Source organism: Saimiri boliviensis, chromosome 20, assembly GCF_048565385.1.
Source record: "Saimiri boliviensis isolate mSaiBol1 chromosome 20, mSaiBol1.pri, whole genome shotgun sequence".
NCBI classification, from domain to species: Eukaryota; Metazoa; Chordata; class Mammalia; order Primates; family Cebidae; genus Saimiri; species Saimiri boliviensis.
In genome coordinates this window covers 31,165,454-31,178,044 of record NC_133468.1, presented here as the reverse complement: position 1 = coordinate 31,178,044, position 12,591 = coordinate 31,165,454, and the positions used below count along the sequence as shown (strand labels likewise).

At 52.2% G+C, this 12,591-nt stretch overlaps 2 protein-coding genes across 3 annotated transcripts; one reads left to right on the top strand and one right to left on the bottom strand.

Annotated features, from left to right (window-relative positions):
- The first annotated feature begins 23 nt into the window (after positions 1 to 23).
- On the top strand, positions 24 to 8,404 carry MCM7 (minichromosome maintenance complex component 7). Of its 2 annotated transcripts, none has more exons than XM_003934195.4 (15): positions 24 to 188; positions 1,386 to 1,465; positions 1,783 to 1,947; positions 2,114 to 2,238; positions 2,313 to 2,493; positions 2,810 to 2,947; positions 3,235 to 3,384; positions 3,574 to 3,688; positions 3,779 to 3,910; positions 4,145 to 4,228; positions 4,792 to 5,185; positions 5,476 to 5,559; positions 6,825 to 6,993; positions 7,753 to 7,862; positions 8,045 to 8,404. In XM_003934195.4, the coding sequence occupies exons 1-15, from the start codon at positions 158 to 160 to the stop codon at positions 8,244 to 8,246; spliced, it is 2,160 nt and encodes a 719-aa protein (XP_003934244.1). In that variant the 5' UTR covers positions 24 to 157; the 3' UTR covers positions 8,247 to 8,404. The 2 variants fall into 2 exon arrangements, with proteins under 2 accessions (XP_003934244.1, XP_010343038.1); XM_010344736.3 differs by lacking the exon at positions 24 to 188 and adding an exon at positions 724 to 1,246.
- Positions 8,405 to 9,218: 814 nt separating this feature from the next.
- Positions 9,219 to 12,203, bottom strand: COPS6 (COP9 signalosome subunit 6). Its single transcript, XM_003934204.4, has 10 exons — positions 12,091 to 12,203; positions 11,742 to 11,867; positions 11,411 to 11,542; positions 10,680 to 10,768; positions 10,517 to 10,579; positions 10,217 to 10,264; positions 10,015 to 10,129; positions 9,837 to 9,929; positions 9,638 to 9,738; positions 9,219 to 9,507 (listed from the first exon to the last, which is right to left on the bottom strand). Exons 1-10 carry the CDS (start codon positions 12,155 to 12,157, stop codon positions 9,367 to 9,369), a joined length of 975 nt encoding a protein of 324 aa, XP_003934253.1. The 5' UTR covers positions 12,158 to 12,203; the 3' UTR covers positions 9,219 to 9,366.
- Between the last annotated feature and the right edge of the window lie 388 nt (positions 12,204 to 12,591).

Below are 12,591 nucleotides of genomic sequence, written 5' to 3'. Positions count from 1 at the left end.
TGCGATTGGCCGGCAGACAGTGGCGCCGGTCACGTGGGGGCGACGTTTCGCGCCAATTTCGGTTGGTCGGCCACAGTCCACCGCGCGGACGTTCTCAGCTTCCCCGGGACCTACACCTCTGAGTGCGCCAAGCGCTGCCGTACAGGCCTCGGCAGCGATGGCACTGAAGGACTACGCGCTCGAGAAAGGTACTGATCTACAAACCTGCGAGGGCGTCCTGCCTGGGGAGCCTCCCGGGGAACACCTGTTGGTGTGAGCTGGGGTCTTGTGTGCAGGGATCAGCGAGTTCTGGGGCGCACGAGGCTACAGGCAGGGTCGGGCGGCGGCTCGGCTGAGGCCCACGAGGCCTGGGAGGGGCGCAGGTGGCATCCATATTTAAGAAAAGCTGGTAATCCCACGTAGTAAAGGTGTTAGGGTCGTGGAGTTGGGGGCTTGGGGGGCGCTAACCTGGCTGGGGTGCGCCGCATAGGGGAGGATCGCGCCCAAGACCTCGGGGAACCCTAAGGACTCTGGGGTTCTGGGCCCACTTTCCTACGCGCTTTTGGGCATTCCGCAGTTCCCGCGTCCTCCGAAGGCGCGCGGAGGCCCTGGGGGCGGGCAGGCCGGGGCCGCTGCGCGCCGGGATTGGCTGTTGGAGGCCGCCCTCCGAGCGGAAGTGGAGCTGGGCGGAAGTGGCGCGATGCGGTGGAGGGTGTGTCGTGTAAACAGTGTCCTTCCGCGCGGCGGCCTAGGAGAGCGCTGCAGCCCGGGGGAGGGGGCGTGCCTGGGAACCGGGAGCTTCGCTCGTGCCCGGGAAAGGCCGCAGTGGGATGGGATCGCGGCGGCCCCGGGCGGGTTGTCCAATGGCTGGACGGGCTCCCGCCCTGGGCGGAGGAATCCCGGGCTGTGAGGCGGTTGGAATCCGGGCCCATGTGCTTCTTTGTTTACTAAGAGCGGAAGCGCTGGCGGGAGCGGGGGTGGGGTGCGCGACCCGCCTAGTGGCAGAGGGCCTGGCGAGATCAGGGGCTCGGGGACCCAAAGAAAGTGGGGGATCATAGGGGTGGAAGGAAAGCTGAGAACCTTGAGATCGGAGTGTGGGACGCCAGTGAGGAAGGGCGCTAGGGTTTTAGTTAAACTCAAGTAGGGACCGGAATTCCCCTGGGAAGATGATGTTGGATCGTCTGTGAACTGCCACGGCCTCTTTATTCTTCGCTGCTTAAAAACAAACTTGTGTAAAAGAGTTATGCCCACTTTGGGGGAGAATTCGGTAGGTTTATTTAAGTGCTCTTACGGTTAACTAGTTCATAGGTCGTGTTTTAAGTGAAAATAGGTGTCTTGCATTTGTATCAGAGGGATGGGCAGTAATTTAAAGTTCGTGTCTTATGATTTTACATTTTACCTTACAGAAAAGGTTAAAAAGTTCTTACAAGAGTTCTACCAGGATGATGAACTTGGGAAGAAACAGTTCAAGTATGGGAACCAATTGGTAAGTCTAAGATTGGGTAAACGGAATGAGGAGTGGGGTGCTTAAGAAGTCCTAAGAAGCATCTTGTTTCATCAAGGACGTTTTTCTGACATGTTTAACAGGGCATTTGATACCTGGTAAGTGAATGTGATGCTATAGTATATTCATAATAATTAAGTTTGGGGGCTGAGACCTGAGTATCACTCTCTGAAGTGCTGTGTTCTCTCCTGTGGATGCCCAGAGCCCGTGCTGAGCTCTCAGTGAAGCATCTTCATGCATGAACACTGGTGAACAAGTGAACGTGGCTCTGAGGTGTTGCTGTCTCTTCCCCACCTGAGGTTCGGCTGGCTCATAGGGAACAGGTGGCTCTGTATGTGGACCTGGATGACGTAGCTGAGGATGACCCTGAGTTGGTGGACTCAATTTGTGAGAATGCCAGACGCTACGCAAAGCTCTTTGCTGATGCGGTACAAGAGCTGCTGCCTCAGTACAAGGAGAGGGAGGTAAGTGGCTGGAAACAATGCAGGGCAAGGCATTTCAGCTTCTGTTAAGCTGCTCAGATACTGATGTTTTTTGAGCCAGGCAGAAAGCAGGGGCACTTCTGCCTGGCATTGTCCGTGGTCTCCTTTCCCTATCCCGTTGCTCATTTTTTCTGTTCTTCTCTTTTAGATGGTAAATAAAGATGTCCTGGATGTTTATATTGAGCATCGGCTTATGATGGAACAGCGGACTCGGGACCCTGGGACGGCCCGAAGTCCCCAGAACCAGTATCCCGCTGAACTCATGCGCAGATTGTAAGTGGTCTCTGTTGGGAAGGATGTAGGGATTGGTTCCCAGGATCTTGTTTGTGACTGTTTTCTCCTCTTAGTGAGCTGTATTTTCAAGGCCCAAGCAGCAACAAGCCTCGTGTGATCCGGGATGTGCGGGCTGACTCTGTGGGGAAATTGGTGACTGTGCGTGGAATCGTCATTCGTGTCTCTGAAGTGAAACCCAAGATGGTGGTGGCCACTTACACTTGTGACCAGTGCGGGGCAGAGACCTACCAGCCGGTACGTGTGGAGCAAGGAGCAGGAAAGCACTTCATGCTTAGTCATTGTGAAGAAATTGATATGATCCATGGTGCCTAGCATTTTCTCTGGTTGTAAAAGCTACCTGTGTGTTCACCTTTCATTCTTGGGTGTGTAGTGGTCTTTCTACCTATTTTCTGGGTGTCTTCTGTTGACCCAGAATAAGCTCAAAGGGTTCTTGATTCAAAGATGTCTGCCATGAAGAGAAAATGTGATTCAAGGGACCAACAAGATGGGGCTCTTTTTTCTTCTGACTTCCTTTGCTGACTTCCTTTGGTGTTTCTGTTCTCAATTTTAGATTCAATCTCCCACTTTCATGCCTCTGATCATGTGCCCAAGCCAGGAGTGCCAAACCAACCGCTCAGGAGGGCGGCTGTATCTGCAGACACGGGGCTCCAAATTCATCAAATTCCAGGAGATGAAGATGCAAGAACATGTGAGTTTGGGGTACGTGGCCCTGGGCAGGTGGATCAGAAGTCCACTTGAATCTTGTAGTCACTGGTGGAGTGGCAGGAAGAAAGAAGAACAAAAGAGGGAAGTGCAGGAGTGAGGTGGAAGTGGAATTTCTTGAGAGTCTTGGGAAGGGGAAAGGCAGTCCCGGCTTCCATCCTGTGGGCTTATCTGTGGCTGGGCAGGCTGGGAGTCTTGGCGTGGGATGCCTAGGGAGGGAAGGTTGGGTCCTTGTCCATTTCTTCTGGCCTTATGTGCCTTTCCCTCCCCTAGAGTGACCAAGTACCTGTGGGAAATATCCCTCGTAGTATCACGGTGCTGGTAGAAGGAGAGAACACAAGGATCGCCCAGCCTGGAGACCACGTCAGTGTCACTGGTATCTTTCTGCCAGTCTTGCGCACTGGGTTCCGACAGGTGGTACAGGTAAGGAAGGGAGTTTGATGTGAGGAACAGATCGTTCGTTTCCCCTCACCCACTCTACCCGCACAGAGAATAAGTGAGCAGCAAAACACCAAACAAAACACAACACAGTGCTTTACCAAGAACTTGTTGAAGAATCTGGTGGGTAATTTCTAAGGATTGCATCTGTATCCTGACATTTTCCTGCCTAAGGGTTTACTCTCAGAAACCTACCTGGAAGCCCATCGGATTGTGAAGATGAACAAGAGTGAGGACGATGAGTCTGGGGCTGGAGAACTCAGCAGGGAAGAGCTGAGGCAGATTGCAGGTAATGTGCAGAAGAGAGAGGAAATTCCGTTTACATCCTACCCCCACCCGTTTTCCCCAGAAAATACTTTAACCTTAAAATTCTCCACAGAGGAGGATTTTTATGAAAAGCTGGCAGCTTCAATTGCTCCAGAGATATATGGGCACGAAGATGTGAAGAAGGCACTGCTGCTCCTGCTAGTCGGGGGTGTGGACCAGTCTCCTCGAGGCATGAAAATCAGGGGTAAGAAGAAAAAAGGGAAAGGCTTAGGGTAGATGAAGTCATTTGGGAGGAAGAAAGGATGACAAATACCCCCATAGGTCACAGTGTAAGAGTGGGCATCTTCGCTTCATGGACACAGGGAGGGCTTGGAAGTAATGCTAGGTGTGCAGGGGGAGGCAGAACTCAAAATTGCTCTGCTGTTGGCCAACTTGTACTGGGAGAATAGTCATTCCAGGGCTGCCTGCCTTCCTCCAGGCAACATCAACATCTGTCTGATGGGGGATCCTGGTGTGGCCAAGTCTCAGCTCCTGTCGTACATTGATCGCCTGGCCCCCCGCAGTAAGTAGTTGGACTTTGAGAGAGGTGAACATAGTGACAGTATTTATTTAAAAAGTGGGGTGCACAGTGGCTTACACCTGTAATCTCTGCTCTGAGGCTGAGGCAGGACAATCATTTGGGGCCAGAAGTGCTCTTCCTACTGCACCCGGCTGATTTCTGTATTTTTAGTAGAGATGGGTTTCCCTGTGTTGGCCAGGCTAGTCTTGAACTCCTGACCTCATGAGACACTATGCCTGGCCTCTACTAGAAAGTTTTAGAAATTAGTTGGATGTGGTAGTCAGTGCCTATAGTCTCAGCTACTTGGGAGACTGAGGCCTGAAGATGACTTGAGCCCAGGAGCCAGGGTTTTAGCCACAATTGCGCTCTGGAGAGAACTGGTGGCAGGGGAAGGGGGAGGAGGTTGCCAGTGCCCCACCGAACCTTGGGCATCCTGGGGAAGGCCTGAGGCAGGTGGAACAATCCCAGCGCGGCCTCCCCTCTCTGGCTCGTTTCTTGTCCTTTACTTGCTTTTTTTCTCATTCCTTTCTATCTCTTAACATGGCTCCTTATTTCTTCTCTTCCAGGCCAGTACACAACAGGTCGAGGCTCCTCGGGAGTGGGGCTTACAGCAGCTGTGCTGAGAGACTCCGTGAGTGGAGAACTGACTTTAGAGGGTGGGGCCCTGGTTCTGGCTGACCAGGGTGTATGCTGCATTGATGAGTTTGACAAGATGGCTGAGGCCGACCGCACAGCCATCCACGAGGTCATGGAGCAGCAGACCATTTCTATCGCCAAGGCTGGCATCCTCACCACACTCAATGCCCGCTGCTCTATCCTGGCTGCTGCCAACCCTGCCTACGGGCGCTACAACCCTCGCCGCAGCCTGGAGCAGAATATACAGCTGCCTGCTGCACTGCTTTCCCGGTTTGACCTCCTCTGGCTGATTCAGGACCGGCCTGACCGTGACAATGACCTACGGTGAATGAAGTTCAACACCCAAAGAGGTCCCCTGTAATGATCTGTGGCAGGGGGTGAATCAGAAAATAAATACCCAGCTCCTGGAAATCCCAGAGCCTCCCCCTTTTATCAGGGGCTGGTCTAAGGTTCTCAGGAAATGGTGGGTTGGGGCTGAAATGCTGATGAGGATTTCCCAGGAAAGCTTGTTCCTGCTATACCATGAGATGGGTGGAGCCAAGGGAGGGATACCTAAGAGGACATGGGTATGTAGCCCTATAAAGGGTGTTCCTCCTCGTCTCCCCTCTATCCAGGTTGGCCCAGCACATAACCTACGTGCACCAGCACAGCCGGCAGCCCCCCTCCCAGTTTGAACCTCTGGACATGAAGCTCATGAGGTAGGAGAGCTGGGAGCAGATGGGCACACATTGTCAGCATGGGCCACACAAGCCTCTTGAAAAAGGGTTTAGTCTTAGGGTGTTTTTCACACCACCACTTCCTGATTCTGACATGTCCAGAGCCTGAGAATAGCCAGGATTCCCCTGGAGCCTGGTCAAATGAGAGTAACTTTTAAGTGGACAATTCCACACTTAGGTGAAAGGGACACAGGAAACTTTATTACCTACATACAAATTTTTTTAATTTTTGAAGCAAGAGTTGCTCTGTCGCCAGGCTGGAGTGCAGTGTTGTGGTCTTGGTTCACTGCAACCTCTGCCTCCCGAGGTTCAAGTGATTCCCCCTGCCTCAGTCTCTTGAGTAGTTGGGACTACAGACGCCCGCCACCACGCACAGCTAGTTTTTTGCATTTTAGTAGCAACAGGGTTTTACCATGTTGGCCAGGGTGGTCTTGATCTCCTGACCTTGTGGTCCGCCCACCTCAGCCTCCCAAAGTGCTGGGATAACAGGCGTGAGCCACTGTGCCTGGCCCATAAAACTAGTTTTAATGAAATTACCTTTAAGTTATGTGTGTCAGTCATATATGAAATACAGGTGAATTTCATGTTTAGACTGGAGTCTCATCCCAAGCTATATCTGTTTTGCCATGTCATGCACTCAGTGGAGGGGAGTGGATTATCTCTTGATGACAGACAGATTTGTCTGTTTCAAAGGCCATTTTCCAGGGGGAAAAGATGGAAATAATTTGGAAGATATAGTGGGTGGGGACTATAGATTTGGTGAAATCCATCAATGATAACTAAGCTAAGCAAAGAATCATCCACTAATATGTTTTTTCCACTTAAAATTCCTGGAGGGGACTTTGTTAAATGGGGGTTCCTGGTGCAGAAAAAAAATGGGCTCATAGCTGGGCGTGGTGGCTCAAGCCTGTAATCCCAGCACTTTGGGAGGCTGAGGCGGGTGGATCACGAGGTCGAGAGATCGAGACCATCCTGGTCAACATGGTGAAACCCCGTCTCTACTAAAAATACAAAAAACATTAGCTGGGCATGGTGCGTGCCTGTAATCCCAGCTACTCAGGAGGCTGAGGCAGGAGAATTGCTTGAACCCAGGAGGCGGAGGTTGTGGTGAGCCGAGATCGTGCCATTGCACTCCAGCCTGGGTAACAAGAGCGAAACTCCGTCTCAAAAAAAAAAAAAAAAAAGGGCTCATATTCACTCCCTTTCCCATCTCCCTCTTCTGCTTCCCCACAAACCTTCTCCCACAGGCGTTACATAGCCATGTGCCGAGAGAAACAGCCCACGGTGCCAGAGTCTCTGGCTGACTACATCACAGCAGCATACGTGGAGATGAGGCGCGAGGCTTGGGCTAGTAAGGATGCCACCTATACTTCTGCTCGGACCCTGCTGGCAATCCTGCGCCTTTCCACTGCTCTGGTAAGTGCCCAAACTGCTGGAGGGCCATCTGTTTTGACCCTTAAAAGGGCCGCTCCTTACCATGCTCTCATCGCTGCCTCCCTCCTGCTCCAGCCCTGCCGGGGCTAAAGTGCTGACAGTGCAGATAGTGGTCCTCTCCGTGCTACCGCACTGTGGGTACTTGCTGCTCCAGCAGGGCACGCACAGCGTCTGCGGAGGGAAAGGCCTTTTCCCCACTTCTTAACCCTCACTGAGGGGGTGGTTTGGGTCCGTTTCACTACCCTTGTCCTAGATCCTGTGCTGCAAACCTTCCTTTCTGTCCTTCCGTCTTGGACCTCAGTCCTGGGGGCTCCAAAGTGCTGTTCGTGCAGGTAGTGTGATTACCCGACCTACTGCTGAGCTAGCACTTCCCGAGCCCCCGGGACACGTTCTCTCTGCCAATTGTCTTCTTGGCTGAGCTCCCCAAGCTCCATCTGTCGTGGTGGGGAGCCCAGTGGAGTTCAAAAGGGTCTGGTCTCCCTCACAGGACAGCTGAACTCCGGGACTGGCCAGTGTTGAGAGGCGGAGACTTGGGCAATTGCTGGACGCTGCCCTGGGCATTGCACTTGTCTCGGTCTGACAGTGCCGGCCCAACACTGCGGATGCTGGGGGGAAGGGAGGGGCTCCACTCCTGTTTTGTGAGTAGGTGACCCATGGGCTGCCCAGCCAGAACAAGGGTGTTCCCTGACCTTGTTCCATTGCCCTCCTCCTGTTCCCATCTCTCCCCTACCTTCTCCTTAGGCGCGTCTGCGAATGGTGGACGTGGTGGAAAAGGAAGATGTGAATGAAGCCATCAGGCTAATGGAGATGTCAAAGGACTCACTTCTAGGCGACAAGGGGCAGACAGCTAGGTGAGTGGTTTAGTGAAGGACAAAGCTGAGTCACCTTGGCTTTCTTGAGCAGATCACTTTGTGACTTCTGTGTCCACATGTCTGAGGTTGGCCTCATTCTGACACTGACCACCATTGTTCTCTGTTGATGTTGGGCATTCCTGTTTGCATCCTGACCTTACACATCCACTCATTTCCTTCAGGACTCAGAGACCAGCAGATGTGATATTTGCCACTGTCCGTGAACTAGTCTCAGGGGGCCGAAGTGTCCGGTTCTCTGAGGCAGAGCAGCGCTGCATATCTCGGGGCTTCACGCCTGCTCAGTTCCAGGCAGCTCTGGATGAATATGAGGAGCTCAATGTCTGGCAGGTCAATGCTTCCCGGACGCGGATCACTTTTGTCTGATTCCAGCCTGCTTGCGACCCTGGGTCCACTTGTTCCATGCTGGCCTGCCCCTTGGGAAGGGGCGATGATACCCTTGAGGGGAAGGAAAGGCCTCTCTTTCTCTCATGCTGCACTTACTCCTTTTGCTAATAAAGTGTTTGTAGATTGCAACCTTCTAACCTGGGCCTGACTTGTATTAAAATAGGGTATTCTGCATTTTTTAGATTCATACCTTGTTCCTTTTTATGCTTCTACTCAGTAAATGGAGTAAACTGCATCTCCCTGCTGGGCCCCAGTATATACACTGGAATGCAGCAAGAACTAAGAGGTCCCTGCTATTTGGAGATAATTGAGCTGGGGCTTTACTTTTTGAGCCCCTGACTCCCTTAGTCTCATACTGCCTGTGTGCCAGCCAGGTTCTGGGGATACGGGGCAAGTATGAAATGCAGAGTCTCTCAGTTTTTCCCCTTTTCTAGCAAATAGGTCATTACTTAATCACTTAGTTCCCAACTCCCACTCTAAACCTCTGGTTAGTGAGTAATGACAATCAGGGCACAAGTGATCACATAGAGCAATCACAACCTTTAGACCACTTCCTGACTGCCTCTCCAAATCTCCAAAGTATGCAGTAAACAGTCATTGCTAAACTCTCCCTTCTAGTAATTCAACAGTGCCCACAGGATTAAGGCTTAGACTTGTTTCTAATAAAAATCTTATTCCTTTTTGCATGTATGAAAAACAATTTAGCTTGGGAAAGTAATCAGTTGTCAAATTTATAGGGTTGGGCTACATAAGATGATGTCGAGGGTGACATTAAAAGTATAGAAGAGACTGCTTAGTTGGAAGCAGACAGCCTTGGATGCTAAAGACAGTCCATGTGATTGACATGGGGTCACTTGAAGTGGCAGTGCCTCCCTCATTGAAGAGCATCAGAAGGGCTTGTGAGCAAGGCTGGAATGAGTTTCGACGAACATCCAAGTGGACAAACCAGTGTGGTGCCTAACAGAGAGGACAGAGCCACCGACAGGGGTGCTCAGGGGCTGTTCCCCTTTTATTAAATGACAGCGGTTTCTCGAGTGTAGTGCCCTCCCCTTTGGGACAGTTGCCTGACCCCTGTCCATCATCCCTTCAAGTACCCGCATCAGAAAAAGAGCCCGCGCATTCGCCTGCCAATGCCTTGTCGGTCGTAGAGGACGTTGAACTTGTTCACAAACTGGTTCATGGTGTTGCACGTTTTAGTGATGGTGCCGAGGTAGGCCATGAGCCCCACGTCATTGCATTGCTGGGAGGGAACAGAAAGGACCAGTTCTTCAGGGGATCCCTTATGGCTTGCCCAGGGAACAGCAGTCCCCAGTTCTGCACGTGAAAGTGACAGCATAAGCCCCACCTCCCCATCTGGGTTTTACACTCACATCGTAAAAGTCTGTCTTGAACTTGTCTGTGCTGAGCACTGGGAGGCAATGACACAGAGCATAGGCCTCCCGCAGGATCTCATGATTAAAGGGGACCTCTCCTAAAGGCACAAAAAGGCTGGATTAATTTGGATGCTGTCACTTCCCCAGAAGGGAGAGGAAGAACCCCAGGGAAATGTCAGGGAAGCCCCTGACGTACCCGCTTCAGAGGCCTTGACGTACTCCAAGATGAGCTTGACGCGGCTGTGCAGCATCTTGATGGCACTGTGCTGTGCTATCAGGTGTTCAGCCACTGCAAGGGGATGGGGACAGGAGGAGGTTGAGACAGGATGTGGACGCACATTCCACCCCCAGTTCCAAGGAATCCCCTCCTTTACCGGTGGAGTTCTCTCCACTGCCTGTTGCTGTCATTCGGGCCACGTGGTCTACACCAATGCGTTCTGCTTCCTCTGTGGCCAGAGTGTAGGTCAGCTCAGCAAACAGCATTGTGGCCTACAGGGCAAGGTAACCCACAAAGGGAGAATCAAAAGCAGGAAAGAGGACAAAGCAGGATCTGAGGGTTGAAGGGTAGGATTTTACCTCTCCGTTGATTATATCAATGACAGACTCAAAAACGCTGACAGGAAGCTGTGGAGGAGATGGAGAAACCTGAATACTATCTGCCAACATTGAGGCTAGTCACTTTCACACATTTCCTCTCAACTAATTTTCCCTAGAAACCAATGAAGTAGGGATTACCTCATTTCACAGTTTGAGATTAAATGACTAAGCCAGAGTCACAGCAGGTAAGTGGCATTTGGCATTCCCCAATACAGTGTCACACAACAAAAGGTACAGCAACAGACAATCGTGACAGAGTAGGCATGGGATATTACTCACATCTGTGTGCTTGGTCATAGGGTTCAACTTCAGAAAGAGGGGGCTCTCAATGATCTCACACACCTGAAAGAGAGGGACGATGCACAGGAAGTCGGTGCCCCCCTTTCTCCTTCCCCTCATCCCCCATTCTCTGCTTCAGCACGCACAGGTGTGAGATGTATACCTGCTTGTGGACGTGGATGTCCGAGGGGTCAGGTGGCCCCCCTGTGGTATACCAACCCAGAAATTCCAGCTCCTTGAACACCTGTTTAACTGAAGGGGAAAGGACCAAAACACACAGTAATTATTATTTTTTTGAGACAGAGTTGCTCTGTTGCCCAGGCTGGAGTGCAGTGGTCCGATCTTGGCTCACCACAACCTCCACCTCCCAGGTTCAAGCGATTCTCCTGCCTCAGCCTCCTGAGTAGCTGGGACTACAGGCACGCGTCACCACCTGCGGCTAATTTTTGTATTTTTCGTAGAGACAGGGTTTCACTATGTTGACCAGGCTAGTCTCAAACTTCTGACCTCATGATCTGCCTGCCTCGGTCTCCCAAAGTGCTAGGATTACAGGGGTGAGCCACGGTCCGTGCCCAGCCTGACATAGTAATACTTTAAGCCGTCTTTCCTCAATATGAAGCTCCTGGTGTATTTTCACCAGCTTCTCTCCCCGCTCCTCAAATCCAGGCTCAGTTTAGAATAATTACTCCCTTCTATCCTGTCTTATTTTATCCTTTATTTCCTTTTTGAGAAAGAACTCTGTGTTCTTTTTCTGAGATCTCTCCAGCTACTCTCTTAACTTTTTATCCTATGTTCTTGGCTTCCTCTCCTGTTTATTTCCAACTTTCTCCATCTTCCCCACCCTGTACATTTTTCTTAATTCCCACCCCTCTTCCCCACGTCTGTTCCGCTCACACTGCTCCTCCTTGGTGTAATAATATTCCTTGTCAATGATAATCTTCTCTTCCACCGTGTGGGACAGCAGCTCAAAGGAGTTCATCACCTCGATATTTCGGCCCTCTTGCTTCCCAATCAGAGCCCCAATCACTAGGAAAGAGAATGACATGGAAAAGGTGAGGGTAAGGAAACTTCTGTCACCTAAGGGTCTGAGGTCACTGGGAGCCAAGTACTGGGGAAACGATGACTTGTGGGAGGGGGAACTGGTTCCAGTAAAAAAAGGGAAAGAGACGACCGTCTAGGGGAGGTGAGCAAGGAGAGGAGGCTGGAGGCTATGCCCAACACTCACCCTGCACAGGCCGCCCCTCCTGGGAGCGCATGCGGATCCAGTGGTCTGAGATGTTGAGAATGACAAGGGGATGGAGAGCGACGGAAACACTCCCAGTCACTCCGGAGGCCATCACGCTGGGGATCACTAAGGGTGGAGGGAAAGGAGAGAAGGTGAGAGTCCGGGCCCCACGTCCTTCCCTGGAGATGGCAGTGGGGGACGATGGAGCCCGGGCCACACTTCCCTCCCGCAACTTATCCCAGGGAAAGATGTTGCTGCTCCGCCCTCCTCCCTTCTCCTGGGAGCACAGGGAGGCCTCAACGCACCCCTGAAGGAGGTCTCTGGAAGCCGCCCCCACACGGCCCGTTACCTGCTGCATCCACCTCCATCCCGCTGCTCCCTCCGGTCCCGTTCGCAGCTGCAGCCGCCGCCGCCATTTTCCCCGCGCCCGCCGGCCTCGGCCCCGCCCCCTTCCTTCCCGGCTTCCGTAAGGCGAGAGGCGCATGTTCAGTGTCCTCGCGGCGCGCGGCCGGCCGGGAGTAACCCGGAGCGGGCAGCTCACCGGCCCGGCTGACTGTCCTATGGCTGAGGGATCCCGACGCCCTCGCGGGTTTTCGCAGACCTTGTCCCCGCCTGTCGCCTGCGGGTAACGTTTGACAAATTACTTAATGGCTTGATCGTCCTCGTCTGTAAAATTGGGGTAAGAATGCCTAGTTCTTTTTTTTTTTTTTTTTTTTTTTTTTTTTTTTTTTTTGAGACGGAGTCTCACTGTGTTGCCCAGGCTGGAATGAAACGCAGTGGCGCGATCTCGGCGCACTGCAACCTCCGCCTCCCGGGTTCAAGCCGTTCTCCTGTCTTAGCCTCCCTAGTA